Source organism: Saccopteryx bilineata, chromosome 11 (genome assembly GCF_036850765.1).
Source record: "Saccopteryx bilineata isolate mSacBil1 chromosome 11, mSacBil1_pri_phased_curated, whole genome shotgun sequence".
NCBI classification, from domain to species: domain Eukaryota; kingdom Metazoa; phylum Chordata; class Mammalia; order Chiroptera; family Emballonuridae; genus Saccopteryx; species Saccopteryx bilineata.
Window position 1 is genome coordinate 50,901,340 of NC_089500.1, and position 20,724 is coordinate 50,922,063.

The 20,724-nt window shown below is 48.0% G+C and overlaps 1 protein-coding gene across 1 annotated transcript in view; it reads left to right on the plus strand.

Annotated features, from left to right (window-relative positions):
* Positions 1–20,724, plus strand: part of EMILIN2 (elastin microfibril interfacer 2) — a 54,445-nt gene that overhangs the window by 23,343 nt on the left and 10,378 nt on the right. Inside the window, exons 3-4 of the mRNA XM_066247096.1 lie at positions 1,633–1,808; positions 7,220–9,118. Coding sequence (XP_066103193.1) covers positions 1,633–1,808; positions 7,220–9,118 — 2,075 coding nt within the window. The remainder of the gene's footprint in view (positions 1–1,632; positions 1,809–7,219; positions 9,119–20,724) is intronic.

Here is a 20,724-nt window from a genome sequence, read left to right on the forward strand (position 1 = left end):
GTTTTACTTGAAAAAGGCTCCCCACTGGACCTTCTCAAAATCCACACACCAGCCTCACCACAGACCAATGAACTCAGAGCCTCTGACGGTGAGACCCAGGCATCAGTACTTTTTTACAGTACCCTGGGGATTCTCAGAGCCAAGGTGAGCACCACTGTCCTAAAACACCAAGTAAAACAGGGACAGTGGCAGGTGCTGGGACCCTAATGCTTGGAGCAGGGCCCTCTTGGAATTCAATACTTGGTCTGTCAGAAGGTGGAGTAGATTTTTACATTTGAGGTTTTGGGTGACATGGTTTTGACCCTTCTGTCGAAGATTTTCTTTTAAGTTAATTCATTGATTTTAGAGAGACAGAGAAAGGGGTTGGGGTGGGGGAGAAAAACAGAGAAAGGGAGGCATTCATTTGTTGTTCCACTTACTTGTGCGCTCATTGGTCACGTCCCTGACCGGGGATGGAACCCAGAACCTTGGTGTTTTGGGAGGACGCTCTGACTGAGCTAACCGGCCAGGGCTCCTCCTAGAAGATGTTGAAGTCCATGATATGTAGTAATCTCCAGTTCTCTCGGGAAGATAACTTCAAACAACACCCATCGCCAGGCTGGAGCCCGAGGTGGAGTGGCTTGGCTGGCAGAGGGACGGCAGGCCCCCAGGCAGCTGGTCGACCCAAACCCCACCCCTGAGCAGCACACGGCAGCCCTGGGAAGGGATACAAAAATCCTTTCTTTCTGGGAATTGGCCCTAAAAAGATGACCAGCTGCTAGTGCTGGTGTTCAACTGGAAGAGAAAGGGATGAGGTTCAAGAATGTCATGGTTTGAAGCAGAAATAGAAGTTGGGGTAAATGAAGGAGCTGGCTTGCATCTGAGCTGTAAGCCGGGGCCCTGGGGTGCTACAGTCCGAGAGCCCCGTCCCTCCGAGTGCCCGGCAGCCGCTGGGTGGTCACTGCCTGTTCTAGGCCCAGTGCCCGTGGGGACTTTGCAGCTCTTCACAAGGGGCTGTGTGATGTGCATCAGGGACGTGCGCTTTTAAAGGGGATTCCTGAGTGGTTGCAATTCTGCTTCCTGATTTTTCTCATTAGCTATATGAATCAAGTATCTGTTCAAAGAATCTGGACACAAATAGTGGAAGGTACCATCCCCAAAGGCCTGTGGCCTGCCATCTTTGTCAATGTCAGGTAGAGAAGGTGCTTAGATAAATAACCTGGATGCCATGGGAGACAAAGGTGCAGGGATACTTCTTTAAAACGCGAAGCAAATGACCTTGAGTTACACCTGAAAAACTGTCCACAAAGCAACAAACTAGAACAGACATTTATTGGTGGAATAAAAGCTCAGTTTATGCAGAATGTCCTCATCCATTGGGGATCGCAGGGCCAAGTGTTTCCAGGTTGTCTTTTTCTCCAGCCTTTAGTGGGAAGGGGCTGGGGCTGGGGTAGAAGCCAAGAGATGGAGGAAGGAGGCCTACAGGGGTTTGGCCGAGCCCCAGGGCGCCACTGCTGCACTGAGGAGACCTGGAGAAAGAGGCAGGGCCCAGTGACCCGGATGCTCTTCATTGGAGTCTTGGGGGGGGGCAGGGTGCTTGTGACAGCAGCCAGTAAAGAGAGATGCCGCCCTTTCCTCCCATTCCTCCCACAGGTACCGTGTGAACTTCCGACCCAGATATGTCACCAGGTTCAAGATGGTGACTCAGCTGGAGTGGAGGTGCTGCCCTGGCTTTAGGGGGGCAGACTGCCAAGAAGGTCTCAGAAAACCCATGAAGACTCTGCATCCCACGCCCGCTCGACCTCGCAACAGCTTGAAGAAACCCACCGGTAACTTCTTATCTGTGCTTGTCTGTGCTGGGTACCACCGATGTTCCCAGTGCTCCTTCAGACAACACGACTTAGGATTCGTGATGTGGAGCTTTTCAGGGTCTTCAAAGCACGCAACTATAGCGTGTGCCTGCAGTAGACAACGTGCAACACACAAATTTGCAGAAGCAGTAGCAATAAAAAGACAAACTTTTTGCAAGGAAATGGCTTTGTTAGGGCCAATTTGTGAAAGCCAAGGCCTTAGAAATCAGTATAGAAGAGGTTGGTGGTATGACTTGTGTAGCCCCAGGCAGAGGTGAAGAGAGATTCAAGAGCAATGCCACTTTGGGCCCTGGCCAATGAGCTCAACGGTAGAGCATTGGCCCAGCATGTGGAAGTCCAGGGTTTGATTCCAAGCCAGGGCACACAGGAGAAGCACCCATCTGCTCTACCCTTCTCCCTCTCCTTTCTCCGCTTTTCCACTCTTCCTCCTCTCATTTCTCTCTATCTCTCTCGTCCCCTCCTGCAGCCAAGGCTCCACTGGAGCAAAGTTGGCCACAGTGCTGAGGATGGCTCCATGGCCTCTACCTCAGGCGCTAGAATGGCTCCGGTTCCAAAGGAGCAACGCCCCAAATGGGCATAGCATCGCCACCTAGTGGTCATGCTGGGTGGATCCCAGTCGAGCACATGTGGGAGTCTGTCTGTCTGCTTCCCTGTTATTCAGAAAAATACCCCCTCCCCAAATAGAGCAATGCTGCTTTGTTTTTACTTTACTTTCATCTATAAGTTCTTATAAACCCAACTTTAAAGGAGTTAAAATCACTTTTTTAAAAATAGAATCATTCTCATTCTGTTTGGGTGTGATATTTGCAAAGCTAAACCCCACAACACAAGCCTCCAGTGAGGTGGTTCTTAAATTTGTTTCAAATAATTTGTTATTTTTTTAACTGAAGTAGCAGAAACTCAACACATCGCTAAGAAAGAAAAGATCATTTTCACCAGAGTACACCTTTGCTTTTAAGTGTACGGTTAAGAGAGTGACTTGTATGGGTACTTTTTGTCTTTTTTATCTACATCACTTTCTCTTTCCTCTTTTTTAAGTTGAATGAGAATAAATGTAACTTAGATTTCCTTATGAATTAAATGTTTAAGTCATTTTGAAATGATTATTTTTCCCATGAACTGTTTCAATTTAGAAACTGGTAGTTTGTCCCAACATTGTAAAATAGACTTTCAGATAATATTTTATTATAAAAGTAATGCATATCAATTAAAGAATGTTTATAAAACACAAGACAATGTTTAAATATAAATACTCTCACCACCATGTGATGACTGTTATTCATGTTTGTTACGGAACATGACTCTCTTTCCTGTGTTGGCATATACAGTATTGTGGAAGAAAATCATTCATCCCATGAATATTTATCGAGCTTCTATATCTGTACTAGGTACTCGGTAAGTGAGGAAAACAAGGCAGACGCAGTCCCTGACCTCACTGAAGGTCAACGTTAGACAAGTAATTACAACAAATCATGATAGGTACTGTAATGGGCACACGTGATTTTGGCTGATAACAGTTTGTTTCTGTTGTGTTTAGTTTCTGTTTTCATTTTATAAAAGTTTAAACGTAGATGTAGTTTAATGAGTCGAATTGCTTTATAAGGACCGTTAGGAAAACCACTTTCTGTTCCCAGGGATAATTAAACACGAAGGCGCCCTTTTGTAATTTACCTTAATATCTATTGACTGCTCGTTATGGAGGGTGAGGCTTTGACTCCCTTTCGCCTACCCGCCAACACACTGCTCCTTTGCCTCCATCTTCTCCATATAGTTATAGCGCGTTTTATTCATTCAGTATTTGCTGTTGGCTGTGTAGATACTAGTTACGGCTGTAGTATGCTAGGAAGCTGTTGTCTTTCCTACACAGCTTTTTGATTTCTGTCAAGTTAATAACGATCTTATATTTTTCTTTGCTTGTTATTTTATGTTTTGTTTTTGTTTTGTATTTTTTTCTGTATTTTTCTGAAGCTGGAAACGGGGAGAGACAGTCAGACAGACTCCCGCATGCACCCGACCGGGATCCACCCGGCACGCCCACCAGGGGGCGATGCTCTGCCCCTCCGGGGCGTTGCTCTGCCGCGACCAGAGCCACTCTAGCGCCTGGGGCAGAGGCCAAGGAGCCATCCCCAGCGCCTGGGCCATCTTTTGCTCCAATGGAGCCTTGGCTGCGGGAGGGGAAGAGAGAGAGAGAGAGGAAGGAGGGGGGGAGGGGTGGAGAAGCAAATGGGCGCCTCGCCTATGTGCCCTGGCCGGGAATCAAACCCAGGTCCCCCACACGCCAGGCCGACGCTCTACCGCTGAGCCAACCTGCCAGGGCCTGTTTTTATCTCTAGTTCAACCCAAACTCTCCTCCGGTTAACTAAATGTCCTGTCCTTATATTCAACACATCAGTTTTGTCTTCCTGAAGAAACCTCCCCAGGAACCCCCTCGCCTGCCCCCCCCCCCCGGGCTGGCCGCCCTCCTCTCCTGGTTTACAGCTGCTGCCTCGTGAGCTCTCCGGGCCTGTCTTCTGTTGAGTCTGTGTTCCTGTGCCCCCTGCTTGCTCTTTCTCAGTTCACGCCCTTGCTTAGTGCACATCTTCTAGTAGTTTCATGAAAAGATTGCATGATAGATAAACTTTTTGATATTATAATGTCTAAATATACTTTTTACTCTCTAGTTTCAGAATTCTAGGTTGGAAATCATTTTCCTTTAGAATTTGAAAGCGTAGCCTGACCAGGTGGTGGCGCAGTGGATAGAGTGTCGGACTAGGAAGCAGAAGACCCAAGTTTGAAGCCCTGAGGTCACCGGTTTGAGCGCAAGCTCACTAGCTTGAGTGTAGGGTAGCTGGCTTGAGCATGGGGTCGCTGGCTTGAGCATGGAATCATAGACATGATCCCACGGTCGCTGGCTTGAGCCCAAGGTTTCTGGCTTGAGAAAGGTGACACTCGCTCTGCTGTAACCCTCCCCCGCCCCGCTCATCAAAGCACATATGAGAAATCAAGGAACAACTAAGATGCCACAGTGAAGAATTGTTGCTTCTCATCTCTCTCCCTTCCTGTCTGTCTGTACCTATCTGTCCCTCTCTCTGTCACAAAAAAAAGAAAAAAAGAATTTGAAAGCATTGCTCAGTTTTCTTCTAGCTTCCAATGCAGCTGTTTAAAAGTCCAAAACCCTTCTGATTCCCATTTTTTATGTGTGAGTTGGTGGTTTTTGTTTTGTGTGTGTGTTTTTTCATTTTAGTAGGATTTCAAAAGGGATGAAAGGAAATGCTTATACTCAATCTACTGTCATGAAGAACATATTATTTTTGGAACTCATTTTTTAACTTAACTTATATGAACAGCCTTCCATGTTATTAAATATCCTAAATATCATATAGTGGCTTTAGAGAGTCAGTGTGATTATTGGAACACAACCCCATACCGATAGTCACTTAGATTGTCTTCAAGTTTTCATTAATACAGATAATATTTGAAAAAGCATTTTTTTCCTGCTAATTTTTAGACTCATCCCTGATTACTGGAATATATATCTAGGAGTGTAAATTGCAGCGTCAAAGGATTCTGAGTATTTTGACACATACTGCCAAATTATACTGTCAAAATGTTGTAGCAATCCCCACAGTCCCCAGCAAAAGAAAGAAGCACTTCCTTTTTTTTTTTGTATTTTTTTGAAGTTGGAAACGGGGAGGCAGTCAGACAGACTCCTGCATGCTACCGACCGGGATCCACCCGGCATGCCCACCAGGGGGCGATGCTCTGCCCATCTGGGGCGTCTCTCTGTTGCGACCAGAGCCACTCTAGCGCCTGAGGCAGAGGCCATGGAGCCATCCCCAGCGCCCGGGCCATCTTTGCTCCAATGGAGCCTTGGCTGCAGGAGGGGAAGAGAGAGACAGAGAGGAAGGAGAGGGGGAGGGGTGGAAAAGCAGACGGGCGCTTCTCCTGTGTACCCTGGCTGGGAATCGAACCCTGGACTCCCGCACGCCAGGCCGACGTTCTACCACTGAGCTAACCGGCCAGGGCCAAGAAGCACTTCCTTACATCCCCAGTCTCCTGCCCTTTGTTTTATTTCCTTCGCTCACAATAGCATTTTGTTTGTATGCGATTCAATAACTTGTTTTCTCTTCTAGTGTCTCGAGATAAAATACATCTCCAGTATGGAAAATAAGGTGTTCTTTACAGTTCTCCACTTGGGAGTTTGGCCGTCTGGCCTCCAATCTTGTTCTTACCACTAAATCAGTTTTAATTAATAATAGCTGTTATTAGGACCCTGTGTAGAAGTTTAGAGGAGATAAAAACAATGAATATTAAACTCAAATCTCTGTAACAGTTTCAATTTGTTTCTAATGCCTGTCAGTGTCCATTAATGCACTTTATTTCATTGTAACCTATTCTGTATTTGACTTTTTCACTTTACTTGCAGGCTTGTCGATGCTAACTAACCCCTTCCTAGTATTCCTTGCATCCTGCTCTGCATTCAAGGGTGCGGTTTGCTCCTTATTCTCTTATTGCCTGTGGTTTCGATAATCTCCTTTTAGTTAAATTTATCTTTCCCTATACCTATCAGTTTATTTTTACTTTATGACTCATCACAATCGTCTTTATAATATTTTTTCTTCTCTCTTGGACTATTTCCTTGGAGTTATATTTTTCAAAGTAGGATTATCAAAAATTCAATGTCTGTATTCTTTGACTTAGTGAACCTTCCTACATATGGCCAGATGACTCTTCAGTTTAGAGATAACAATAGAATCATTTGCTTTATTTCTCTTTTCATTTTAGTTTCCCCAACTGAATAATAAGGCTAACCAATGTCTCTGAGACTCTTGTAGCAAAGAGGATGGTAATAAAAATAAGAGGATATTGAGGAGTTACAGGGAGGATAACTTGCTGCTCCTATGACATCATACCACCCAACAGCTAATGGGTGGGTCTTGGAAAAGTGGCTTCTTGTGGTTTCACAGTATGTAGTCAACCGCTGGGATGTAACTGCAGTTCGCTAATGTGGGGATGATAGTTTCATATGATAAAGTAGATAGGAATGTTTCCCTTCAGGGTGAAAGAGACCATTAAGTGTCATGTACCATGTACCTATTTTCTGAAAAAACCTAGGAGGGAAGGTAGCACCTCTGCTTCACAGATGAGGGGATTATAGTTACAAACATTAACTAACTTGCACAAGGGCAGAGAGTAAACTACAGAGGCAGAAGGCAGGTGGAAATCAGTTTGACTCAAAAGCCCACAGTCTTTTCCATTCTACCACAATAATCACCTGCAGCGAGAGTGGAGGTTTCAGTGTATTCTGTAAGTACCCTGTTTATTGTTTTTGCAGAAACAAGGTAAAGGTAGAAAATGCTAAGTCATGTCCAACTCTTTCTTCGTAACAGATGATGAACCAAGCCAAGTCTCAGAGCCCAAAAAGACTTTGTCACCAACTCATGCAGCAGAACCCAGCCGGACAGTAGATCCAAAACAGGGGCCCCAAGAACTTCAGGATAAAAAAATTCAAGTGCTCGAGGAGAAGGTTCTCCGACTCACAAGAACGGTTCTTGACCTCCAGTCTTCCATTGCTGGAGTGAATGAAAACCTCAAACATACCATTCAGGATGATGCCAGCAAAATGCACCCACAGCCAGTGCCTGGCAGTGCTGTTGGTAGAGACACTGAAGTGGCCCAGCATCCTGGTGTCAACAAAAAGGAATCTGGCATGAAGGACATCAAATCTGAATTAGCTGAAGTCAAAGATGCTCTGAAGACCAAGAGTGACAAGCTGGAAGAGCTGGATGGGAAAGTGAAGGGTTATGAAGGGCAGCTCAAACAGCTCCAAGAGGCTGCCCAGGGCCCCACGGTGACCATGACGACCAATGAACTCTTCCAAGCCTATGTGGACAATAAGATTGATGCCCTGAGAGAGGAGCTCCTGGAGGGCATGGACAGAAAGCTGGCAGATCTGAAGAACTCGTGTGAGTACAAGCTCACTGGTCTCCAACAGCAGTGTGATGACTATGGGAGCAGCTACCAGGGAGTGATCGAGCTTATAGGAGAGAAAGAAACGAACCTGAAAAAAGAAATAAATGACCTTCGAGCCCAGCTACAGGAGCCTTCAGCCCGATCAAACTGCTGTAATGGCGAAAAGACTGGTGACTTTGGGCAACAGATCAAGGCGTTAGACCAGAAAATTGAGAGAGTTGCTGAAGCCACCAGAATGCTAAATGGGCGACTGGACAATGAGTTTGACCGACTGATGATTTCAGAGCCAGATGTGGACTTTGATGCAAGATGGAATGAGCTAGATGCAAGGATCAACGTGACGGAGAGGAATGCAGAAGAACATTGCTTTTATGTTGAAGAAACTCTTCGGGGTACCATTAATGGAGAGGTAGATGACTTGAAGCAGCTTCTCGATCAGAGAATACGATCTCTGGAAGAGCGTCTGGGGGGTCTCCTGGAGGTGGGCAACGACACCTATGCAGAACTCACTCCCCCAGCGTCAGCCCGACCAGGTGTGTCGGGCGCTGGGCAGGAACAGGTCATTATAGAATTAAATGACCTGAAGAACAAAGTTCAAGTTGTTGAGGATATTTGCCTGCAGAACTTCCAAGGAGAGCTTCATGGGATAGAAGATACTCTGCCAAACGGAGACGACCACACAGTGGGTGATAGTTTGAACCTTTGGAAACTGCTAAATGAGACGATGCATAGGAAATTTCAGGAAACTGAACGCAGCATCCAGAAACTTCAACAAGATTTCAGTTTTCTTTATTCGCAACTAAACCACACAGAAGACGAGATGAACCATCTTCAGAATGAGGTGAGCAAGTGTGGGGACGGTAAAAACGCTGGAGTAGGCGGGCCTTCTAAAGGGGGCGAGCAACAAAGGCCGGTGGAGCCCCTCCCTTCCCCCCAGGACATGGTGTCTCCCTGCTGCGGCCAGCTGGAGGAGAGGTGGCAGAGCCTGCACAGCCAGCTTCTCTCTGAGCTGGACACCTGTAAGGACAGTACGCAGGGGGTCCAAAGTGACGTCTCCGCGGTCGAGGCCCGGGTGTCGCAGATGGAGAAGACGTGCAGCAGACTGGACGCCATCTCGGGAAGTCTGCAGAGGATCAAGGAGGGGCTCCACAAGCACGTGAGCAGCCTGTGGAGTTGTGTCCGGCAGATGAACGGGACGCTCCGGGCGCATTCCAGAGACATCTCTGGCCTGAAGAATTCTGTCCAGCAGTTCTATAGCCATGTTTTCCAGATTTCTACCGACTTGCAAGATCTGATCAAATTTCAGCCGTCAGCAAGTAAGTTGACCTCTCCCGTGTCATTCTTGTGTGTGTTCCCGGCATGCATGCTACAGTTTGGACAGTTTGGGGGACTAGTTACATCGGTGCTGCTCTAAACGTGCTCCATAGACTGGCGCCAGTTTGTGAAATGTTTGGTGCTGGGGAGTGATTACAGAAATACCAACTTTGAGAGTATTTAGTGTCTAGAAACTTTTTTTTTTTTTTTGTATTTTTCTGAAGCTGGAAACGGGGAGGCAGTCAAACAGACCGGGATCCACCCGGCATGCCCACCAGGGGGCGATGCTCTGCCCATCTGGGGCATCGCTCTGTTGTGACCAGAGCCAGTCTAGCGCCTGAGGCAGAGGCCATGGAGCCATCCCCAGCGCCCGGGCCACCTTTGCTCCAATGGAGCCTTGGCTGCGGGAGGAAAAGAGAGAGAGAGGAAGGAGAGGGGGAGGGGTGGAGAAGCAGATGGGTGCTTCTCCTATGTGCCCTGGCTGGGAATCAAACCCTGGACTTCTGCATGCCAGGCTGATGCTCTACCACTGAGCCAACTGGCCAGTGCCATGTTTAGAAACTTTTAAAATAATTTTACATTACTGTAGCATCCAACCACAGGAGTGTGGGCTGCATCCATGAACTGCTGTCCTCAGGTCCAGCACAAACTCCCTTGTGTCTCCCGAGTTGAATGCTGATCCGTTGGGTCCATAAAGACTTGTCTAGGGCAATGATGTGCCCAGCAAAAACCCCTCCTCCTGACCTGTCTTCACCCGTTTTCTTTTTGTCTCTCCTCCTCTTTGAGCTTTCCTTATCTTTTCCACCTTGCTCACCTCCAGCTGACGGAGGTCCTTATGTGCTGAGCTGAGATTTTATGTCCTGCTATGAGCCTGTAGAGTTTTATGATCAGGTTCCAGCTGAGACATAACACCCGAGAGGTAGACAAGCCCTGGCCTGACCTGGGAGAGGCAGGGCCTCTCCTCAGTAGGTGTGGGGAGGGTCCCAGGTCCTCAGAGTTAGAAGGTTTGTAGATAAGGAGTTACCATGTCAACCAAGAGCAGGAAGTTACCCTCTGCCCAGTGTTGGGCCCGCCATACCACACTATTTATAACTCTCCTCTCCTCCTCCCCAGGCCTATGAAGCTCCTGTATCTCTGGAATGTTGAGTAAGGGTCACAAGACTGTGTGTGTGTTCACAGAATGATTGTCTCTTGTGGTGACAGGGCTGTATGGACAATACCTTATAACAACAGATGAAACCAGATCTTCTCAGTTGATTTGCAGCTCCCAGGCAGTGTGGGAAGCTGTATGAACTCTTTCACATTTGTCTGTTGAAGTAGGAGTTGGTGGTGTGTGGCTTCCAAAAGATTATCCTTTCGCAATGAACTCAATGTTGCGAATGTAGAATGCATGGACTTTCAGGGATTTCGAAGAGCCAAAAGTAACCCAGCAGAACTTGGTCCGTCCTGGGAGAGCATCCAGGGCAAGGGGATCTGTGTCTTGAGTACGGGAGGCCCAGGGGTGAGTCAGGAGTTAAATATCACAAAAAGTCATACATCACCTAGTGCAGTGGTTCTCAACCTTTCTAATGCCATGACCCCGCAATAAGTTCCCCATGTTGCGGTGACCCCAAACCAAAAAATAATTTTGGTGGCTATTTCATAACTATAATTTTGCTACAAGTTATGATTCGGAATGTAAATACCTGATATGCATTATGTATTCTCATCGCCTCTCCGCCTCCTAGGCTTCTGTCCTCCGGCGCTTGCTGCACCCGCCCACTGATGACGTCAGCAAGCGCCGGACACATGTAATGCGCTGCTATGGACGAGCAGCCGTCCTGCTATGGACTGTGGAGTGTTCCCCCCGCTTCTCCCGCCCCTTAGGCCCGGGACGGATGATGCAATCCCGTCTGCGCATGACCGCAGGCGTTCAGTTTGGAACACGCACGTCCATAATGACGTGCGTTCAAGCTGAATAGCGCTGCTGCAGACGGTAGCGCGGCTTCTCAGCGGCTAAAGCCATCGGGAAATATGTATTTTCCCGATGGCTTTAGGCAACCCCTGTGTTTTGGTCATTCGACCCCTGCCAAGGTCGCGACCCACAGGTTGAGAACCGCTGACCTAGTGGAAAAGTCAGCAGGACATTTATTGAGTGCCTACTCTGAGCAAGGCTCTGTGGCAGATGCAGATGAGGAGCGTGATCCTCGCCCTCCAGGCCTTTTCAGTCACAGCGGTGGAGACACACCCAGGGCTGCAGAGAGAGTGAACGGGATGGTATGTAAAGGTCCAGTGAGAAGTGCAGCTGTCACTCTTTTAGTTCATAGGCTCTTACAGAATGCTTATTGTGTGGGAGGTAAAGAACTATGTGTGTGGAGTATGTGGATGACGGTACGCGATGGTGACAGTCTGAGGGAAACAAATAGGGATGGTCATGGGAATGGGTGTGTGGAGGAGCCCCCACGGCTGTTGTGGAAATTGAGTAGGACTTTTCAGAGGAGAGAACTGCTGAGCCGAGCATTCAAAACTGAGTAGATTGAGAGCTCAGAGGCTGGTGGCATGAGGAGTGGGGTAATGTGCTAAGTGAGACTTCTGAAAGGAGGTGTTACTGGAGCTAATATTGCTCCAGTGAGGGGTGGGCGAGCTTCAGAAAAGCAGGAGCATGAAGGAGGATGAGGGCACACCTTGTGAGCGTTGGTGTGAATTAATTAGTTATTTATCACCATGGAACAACCTACCCCAAATCTTGGTGGCTTAAAAGACAAATATGTATTGTTTTCTACTATTTTGTGGGTCAGGACTTGGCAGGGCTTAGCCTGGCGGTTCTTCTGCTCCATTTAAGTCACCCACTTGGCTACAATCAGCTGGCATTGGGCCTGGCTGGGCTGAGAGGTCCAGGCAGACTTCAGTCACATGTCTGGGCCTCGTGATTCCTCCACTGGCCATTGTCCCTCTCTCTCCATGTGGCTGACTTGGGCTTCCCCACAGCATGGTGGTTTCAGGGTGGTAAGGTTTATTACGTGGCAACCAGCCATAAGGAAAGTTGGAGGCTGTTGGGCCTCTTCCAGGCGCGTCCTAAAGCTGTCTCGGTGTCACTTCTGCCACATTCTGTTGGTCAAAGGAAGGCCTCTGTTGAAGGCCGATGTGGCTTGTATGTGTCGGGAGGGAAAGAATATTAATGACAGTCTTCATACCTCTCCCATGAGCAAAGGGCCAAAGGTGAGGGTGCATAATATAGTGTATGCGGTACCAGAGACCAGACCTCTAGACCAGGGATGCAGACTGTTCTCACTTTGTCCACAACCCTGTTCACAGGTCACATTCTTTTCTTCAGAAGCATCCCTAATGGTAGCCGAATTATCTAGGGGCAGCCAGTGGCCAGGCAGGGGCGGGCAGAGGGGCCTCAGCCGATGTCTAAATAGCTTCGAGTCTCTTTCTGTCTCTCCTGTTAGTACAGATGTTTTGTTATTTGGGGGGACATATGGTCAATGACTTTCATCTAGTATTTGGACAAGGTGCCTAACTTTCACAAGGTGAAGAATCGCTATATTTTCATCACTGTCTCGCCTTCAGCTCCGTGGCCCCTGTATAGTCCCACCCATTCATTCAACAGATATTTACTGAGTTGTGTCCTAGTGCTGACGTTTCCGCCCTCAGGGATCTTGCACTGCAGTTAAGAAGACAATGCAAAGCCAAGGAAATAAAGGTCTGATTTCAGCTAGCGGTCAGCGTGTGAGGAAAGATATAAGAGTTAGGCAGTCAAGATTAGGGGACAATATATTTTAAGTGAGTGATCAGGGAGGGCTGCTCAGTGGAGATAATATTTGACCATATACATGAATGAAATGAGGGGCAAGCCCTGCAGAGATCTGTGGGACAGATGTTCCCAGTAGAGGAAACAGCATGTTCAAAGGCCCTGAGGCAGGAATGAATTGGCCCTGTTTGAAAACTCAGAATGCCAGTATGAGCAAGTCTGTGAGCAAGGGGAAGTCCTAGACCAGGGGTCCCCAAACTTTTTACACAGGGGGCCAGTTCACTGTCCCTCAGACCATTGGAGGGCCAGACTATAAAAAAAACTATGAACAAATCCCTATGCACACTGCACAGATCTTATTTTAAAGTAAAAAAAAAAAAACAAAATGGGAACAAATACAGTATTTAAAATAAAGAACAAGTAAATTTAAGTCAACCAACTGACCAGTATTTCAATGGGAACTATGCTCCTCTCACTGACCACCAATGAAAGAGGTGCCCCTTCCGGAAGTGCGGCGTGGGCCAGATAAATGGCCTCAGGGGGCCGCATGTGGCCCGCGGGCCGTAGTTTGGGGACCCCTGTCCTAGACAGTGAAGTCAAAGAGCGGGTAGGACCCAGATTATGTAGGATTTTTTTGGCTATGGTAAAGGACTTGGATTTTAAGTATAATAAGAAACTATGAGAGGATTTTTAGACGGGAAGAGATTAGCATTTCTCAGGTTTGCAATTCCATCTAAACCCATACTTTTTAACTTTGGCTAAGTTATTTATCTACCTAATGCCTCACTTTCCACATCTATTAATTGGAAAAAGTAATGATAATAATACCTTAAAAGTTGTTAAGAAGATTGATATCCTCGGCAGTGGAGTATTAAGTAGTCCTTGGTAATCACTCAATAAATACTACCTATTATTTTAACCCTCTGGATGTTCAGTCTGCTCTCGGCTGAACTTATAAACTGTGGATTGGGTAGAAAGTGTAAAAAGCCCAGAAACCCTCCTCCTTAGCATTCAGGATTCATGCTCAAATACACTGTGCACAAAAATTAGGGGCTATTTTATCACTTCATATTCATTTTGAAATATCCCCTAATTTCTCTGAGCAGTGTACTTGCAGCGCCCAGAGGCTTGGCACTCGGATACATTAGCTTCTAAGGAACAAGGAGGTTCCTTCCTCCTCTGTTCTTCTGTCCGACACGGCTGAGGGCTTCTGCCCTCTGCATGGACACAGTCATTCCCGTTTTCACAGCTGCGTGTGGGCACTGTTCCTTCACACCTTCTCATCAGCACCCTCTCCCTTTCCTTTAGTGGCATCTTGTCCCCAAGCTGCGCAGTTTCACCCTCACCGAAGTCAGTCAGGTAGGGAGTGTCCCTGCTGCCAGTAGCTCCAGTGTCCATCCCCAGGCGAGGGTGAACGGCAGGGTCTGTCCTCTGCCCGGGACCAGGACCCCGCAGCCTGCACGGCCAGCATCCCCAACACCGGGACCAGCCGCGGCCGCTGGCAGCCGGCACCTGCCCGCCTGCTCCTGGTCTGACAGAGAGGCTGAGCCCAGCTGACTGTGGTGTTTGTACTGTTCCTCGTCTAGTCGGCAGAGAAGGGGAGTTCCGGTGTTGAGAAACCTGGGGCTCCCCCGAGCAGAGGCTGAGGCAGAGCATTTCTGTGCAACAGGGAAGCTCCCTTTCCCTACGTCACGGTTCCAGGCAGGGCCATGCCTGCCTAGAGGCCACAACGTTGTTTCAACATCCTCGACACAGCAGCGTCACTGCCCTTTCTGATCGCCCACCTGTTTCTTCTACTCATGTCTTTGCGTGATTTCTTTCTTGCTTTATTTTTTTTTGGGGGGCGGGGGAGAGATGAGAAGCATCAACTTGTAATTGTGTCACTTTAGTTGTTTATTGATTATTTCTCCTAAGTACCTTAACTGGGAGGCTCCAGCCGAGCCAGTGACCCCTTGCTCAAGCCAGCGACCTTTGGGCTCAAGTCAGTGTGACCCTGGGATCATATCAATGATTCCACACTCAAGCCAGCGACCCTGCACTCAAGCTGGAGAGCCTACAGTCAAACCAGTTAGGTGTTTCTGAGTAATTTCTTATTTATATTACTTCAATTATATTAGTAATGTTTCATTTAGAAGTGTTTCAGATTTAAGAATCCCATCAATACCAAGTTGCTTAATTTAAGATGTGCTGAAGAATGGAAATGCATGATTTTTCAAATCCGTATCTAAGCATGAAGTCTGGCTGGAGGGAAGTGGCCTGATGCAGGTGTTATGATGGTTTCTTTTGCTCTCAACTTGAAATTGGTCCAGTTTGAAGCCAGCTTAGGGCTAAGACAGCATGATAGACTTGGAGTGTTGTGGACATATTTACAGGCTATATAAACTGCATACTCGGACCAGACTGACTGCAGACAACACGCCGCCTTTGACCCTACAGGCATCTGGTTTTTGCGGCGCTCTTTGGGTGTATGAATAGCATCTGCTTCTCTCCATCCTAACCTTGAATTTAGAAGTGCAGAGTTCTGAGGACTGAGCTCTCCCACAGCGACAGGCAGAATCCTCTGGGAGCTCCAGGGGATTCCTGTTCAACTGGGATGAGGTGAGATCCAGGAATCTGTAATTACATTTGTAATTAAAACAATAAACCGTTAGGCCCTGGTCGGGTGGTTGGTTAGAGCATCATCTCGACATGCTTAGGTTGCGGGCTTGATCCAGTCAGGAAACATACAAGACTCAACCAATGAATGCAGAAAGAAGTGGAAGATCAAATCAGTGTTTCTCTGTCTCTTTCCCTTCCTCTCTTTCTAGAAATCAATAAATAAAATAGAGGGTGAGGGAGAGAGCGAACAATATATCTTTAGCTCTAGTCCTGGAAGTGGAAGGCAGGCCAACTCAGGGGCATCAGGGGACAACTGCCCAGGACCCACTTTGCCCAGAAAGAAGGGGAGACACAGGGGTAGGAAGGAGGTGAGGACAGAATAAAGCCACTGACTTTGACACCTGCCACCCGCACAAGGGTGACTGTGCCTGAATGGGTCGTTCCGGACTCTGTTCTGTTCAGTATTGATGGGCCTTTCCTTATGTCTTGATTACTGCAGCCTTATATTCAGTGAGTCTGGGCATCAGGTAATGTAGATCCTCTCTGCCTTTCCATATACATTTCAGAATCAGCTTGTGTATTTCTGCCAAAAACTAAATTCCCAGGTGATGCTGATGCTCACTCAGGTAAGCTAGAGCTCTTCCCCGAGATTCAGTGACATACTTTCTGTTTCAGATGTACTGACACAGATTTTAACAAATGCAAGCAAAGCAGTATCTGTGCAGTCGTCCCTGGTTACAAACAAGACAGGTTCTGTAGGTTTGTTCTTAAGTTGAATTTGTGTGTAAGTTGAAACAGTACATTTAAATGCAACTTAGATGTTTGTCTTAACACAGTATTTTTTTTTACCTTCCGGTGCATATAAATACTTAAACATTTTTATTTTATTTTACTTGTTAATATTTATTGATTGATTTTAATGAGAGCAGAAGTGGGACAGAGAGAGACAGAGACAGGAACAGGAACATCAGGCTGTTTCTGTAGGTGCCTTGACCAGGGATCGAACCAGCAACCTCTGCACTTCGGGACGATGCTCCAACCCACTGAGCTAACCAGCAAGGACACTTAAATATTTTTAAATACAACCTTAAGCAATCCTGAATGATGCAGAAGATGATGGACTTGTTGAAGAGGATGGGACTGGTGTTAGAAAGAGTCAGTTTCTTTTTCTTTCTTTTCTTTTTTGTGTGTGACAGGGACAGAGAGATAGACAGAGAGAGGGACAGGTAGGAACAGACAGACAGGAAGGGAGAGAGATGAGAAGCATCAAATTCTTCATTGCGGCTCCTTAGTCTACTTAGTTCATTGATTGCTTTCTCATATGTGCCTTGACCAGGGGGCTGCAGCAGAGCGAGTGACCCCTTGCTCAAGCCAGCGACCTTGGGCTTTAAGTCAACGACCATGGGGTCATATCTATGATCCCACACTCAAGCCAGCAACCCTACGCTCAAGCAGAATGAGCCCGCACTTAAGCTGGCGACGTTAGAGTTTTGAACCTGGGTCCTCTGCATCCCAGTCTGACACTCTATCCACTGCACCACTGCCGGGTCAGGCAAGAGTCAGTTTCTTGAAGTAGGCATCAGGGAGGTTTGCACAGAGCTTTTCTTTTCATCATAAATGGCCCTGTAGCATCTCAGGCCTTCAGTAACTGTGCGGTAAACTTTGGTGAACCTCTGTGTATCAGGGTCTTGGTCCTCTAATTTTACCATTCCTGCTTCAGTAAAATGAAGAACATCAGTTAGCTCTTTTGTAGAAAACATTTTGGTTCAGGAGTTTCTAAGTTCCTGTTTTCTTCCCTAAATGCTATCATCTGCTGCTCCAGCTCCATAAGGTCTTCACTGGTTAGTTCTTTGGGAGTTGAGTAACTCGATGACATCATTTTGCTGATGTCTAACTGCAGCTGATTACCAATAGCCCTTGTGGTGCTCCATTCGTAAGTAGAACTGGTATGTAAGTTGGATATTTGTAACTCGGGGACTTACTGTATTTCAGTGTTGTCCTTGTTAGAAGTGTTAGAAGTTGTCCCATTTTCCCTGTTTAGCCTGACTCCGTGGGCTTTCTCTGTGGTCCCATCTGGACTCGCCCTCTAGGCTCGGCCCACTTGGCTCTGCCTTCCCGGGAAGAGTCAGCGCCCCCTCTGTGCCGTCTCCAGCACTGTGCTCCCTGGTACCAGCGGGAGGGTGTTTTTCTGTTCATTCCAACCAAAGCCAGAAGCAGCGTTTAGGCTGCCATTGGTGAGGGGGGAGCCATTCCAGGGAGTACACGCGCTCCCTCCCTGTGTCATCAGGGGACAAGCCAGGTTTTCTGTTGATTGCCTCGTCAGCCTTTCATGTACTTACCTGTCCTCCGTTTAGAGGGCAAGTTCACCTGCTGTCACCTCAGCCTTCCTGAAAGGAAGATCGGTGACCATTTCCTCAAGAAGCCCCTTGCGGCGGCCCACCCTGTCTGTGATGGGGGCTGCAGTTGCTTCTAACTGCCCGGTGAGCAGGGTGAGCCGGCGTTTGTCACCTCGGTCAGTGTTGGCTTGGGCCTGTCCCCAGGAACTGCGCTTTCACTGCTCAATGTAGCACATCTTGCGTCCCACCAATTTGCTACCCCATGTCAGCATGTGATGAATTTTTTTTAAAGCCAGTTCTCTTGGTTGACATCTTTAAAATACTTCTGTGGCTGCAGCATTTGGTCTGCAGACACGTGCTCCAGATGCCGGGCAGATTGCGTTTCACTGGAACCTGACTTCTGAGGAATTGCACTGTCTCTGGCTGTGTTTTACCACTGGGGAAGCATGCTCACACCCCGCCCGTCATCTGATTGGCCCTGAGTGCTGCCTGGGTGACAGGAGGTGTGGCCAGGTTAACCTGGTAACAGAGGGGGCTAAGGACTTGCGAGGGTTCAGCGGCCTTCCCACAGCCAGCGCGTGACACTGACGCTAATGTCTAAGGCCAGTGTCTGTCTGCACAGATTCTTGTTCAGTGCTGAGACACCACTAAGGTGCCAGGAACATGCTCAAGAGCCTTAATTTTTATGACTTAAATTCACAGTGCAGCCGGCCTGCCTCTGGGTCCCTGGGTGGCTGCAGGAGGGGACAGACTACCCGGCTCTTGTCAGAGACACAGGGCATTGACAAGCCAGAAGACACATGTTCTTAGCGCATCAGCCTCATGGGTTTCTGAGGACTTTTAAAGGCAGATCCTTGTTCTAGGAAAATTGAAATCGGCTTTTACTAAGAACTTAAAAGGAGAGGGAGTGGATTTCATTACCCGAGTGTCGGGTCCATCCACGGTAAGGCTGTGTCATGTCTGACCTGCTCCCGGTGGCATGAGGCCACATGTTGGCATCAGGACAGTGCCACAGGGCAGGGTTCTCAGCGCCGGAGCCAGGACACGTGTGGCTGACCCATTCCTCGCCACTCCCCACGCAGTAAAGCAGGGCAGCAACCCTGGGCTCCTAGGAACTCGATTCAAAAGGTCACTCTCTGAATTAGAAACATATGTTCAGTTCAGAAAGACGTTGACTGCCAGGGAGTTATCTTCCCAGAGTGAGCAAAGCACTGTCTAGTCTTTGTTTCAGCTCTCATAACTGTAGTAAATCAGGAGCGCCACGTGACGCTGCGGAGGCCAGGCCGGGGCTATGCCGTCCGTCCCTGCAGCCTTCTTGTTACTCTTTGCTGTGACATGATGGGAGGTTCGGAGCAGTCAGCTCGCCCAGCTCTCGTGGACGGATTCCCCAAGGCCGTTAGTGGAGACTGGCCCAAGCGCTGTATTTGTTTGTGCTTTTTCCTCTGAATTCCGCTCGGTGTGATGGGCCTGAGTGTTGAGGGAGTCATGGCCATGAAAGAGAGAGCTAGCACTGTCTCTGTGACCAGTTAGCAGCCCCCACAGTGGCAGTCATTGGCAAACTTAGGGAGCCAGTTTAATGGCTGGCAGGAATGTGGGTGGGGCCCATAGTCCGTGCCATACTTCCAGCCTCCTTCTTTTCACTGGGCACTTACACGTGCCAGGCCCTGTGCCTAGCCCTGGGGATAAAGATCATTAAAGTGTGTCCTCATCACCCAGCAAGAGAGTAAAGAGAAGAAAGTAAAAGAACCTCTGGAGGCCCAAAGAGCCTCATGGTTCAGACACAGAATGTTTCAGGTCCTACTGGGCCGACTCACGGAGGAGGTGGTGTGTGAGCTGGGACTCAGGAAGGATGACTTCTGAACCGGGAACCAGTAAGGAGGGCGGAAGAGAAGATGGAAAAGCAACGGACTTAAGCATGCCGGGAAGGGATAGGAAGAAACGAGCCCGTGCTGAGTGTCTGCTACAATTACATTTATATGAATAGGAAAAGTAGTGCTGAGACGCTTATAACGAAAGTCAGCATCACTGCCCCACACTTCCCATCGCCCTTCTCACTCTCGGGGGCAGACACGTGCCACTCTTTCAGTCCGTGGGTTTCTCTCAGTGAGAGAGCCAGCAGAGGCCACTGAGGGAGAGCAAACAGTGCAGGCAGAGGCACAAAGGAATGGAGCTCAGAGCACCACGGAGGTACTGAATCCAGCCTGCAGGAGGAGACGGGCAGGTAGTGGGGACTCGGGATGTCAGACGGATAAGGTTCGATTTGGTTTGATGAGCAGTGGAAAACAACTGAAGATTTCTGAGCAGGGAGAAGGTGACTCAAATGCTTTCTAAAGAGCATTGTGTAAAAAGTGTGGAGGAAGGAGCCAAAATATTTCAGAATTAAAATCAGCTGGACTTAGCAACAGATGTGTGCATGTGTGTGCGTGCCTGCGTGCATGCATGTGCGTATGCATGTGTGTTAGTTAAGGGAGAAGGAGGAGGAAGCTATGACTCTCAGTGCCTGGATGAGGTGACCAGGAGAATGGCTGGATTTCAGAGTGACAGCTGGTGTGCAGGACTTGATGGGAAGAGGTAAAAAAAAAGAAGGACCTGTCTGAGGGGCCAGACTTTGCTATTTTAAGGTACTTGGTTGACTGTAATTCACTGAGGGTTTTAGGATTGAGGAAAAATATTTTTGAATTTCAGAAGGAGACACCTACACTGAGGCTTAAAGGGAGAAGTTGGTGGGGAGGGAGGAAAGGGGGGTGAGCAGGCGGGAGTGATGCCAGATTTGGGCAGCAATGTGCCTGGGAAGGAAGGATGACTTCTGAACCAGGAACCAGTAAGGAGGGCGGAAGAGAAGATGGAAAAGCAACGGACTTAAGCATGCCGGGAAGGGATAGGAAGAAACGGGCCCGTGCTGAGTGTCTGCTACAATTACATTTATACGAATAGGAAAAGT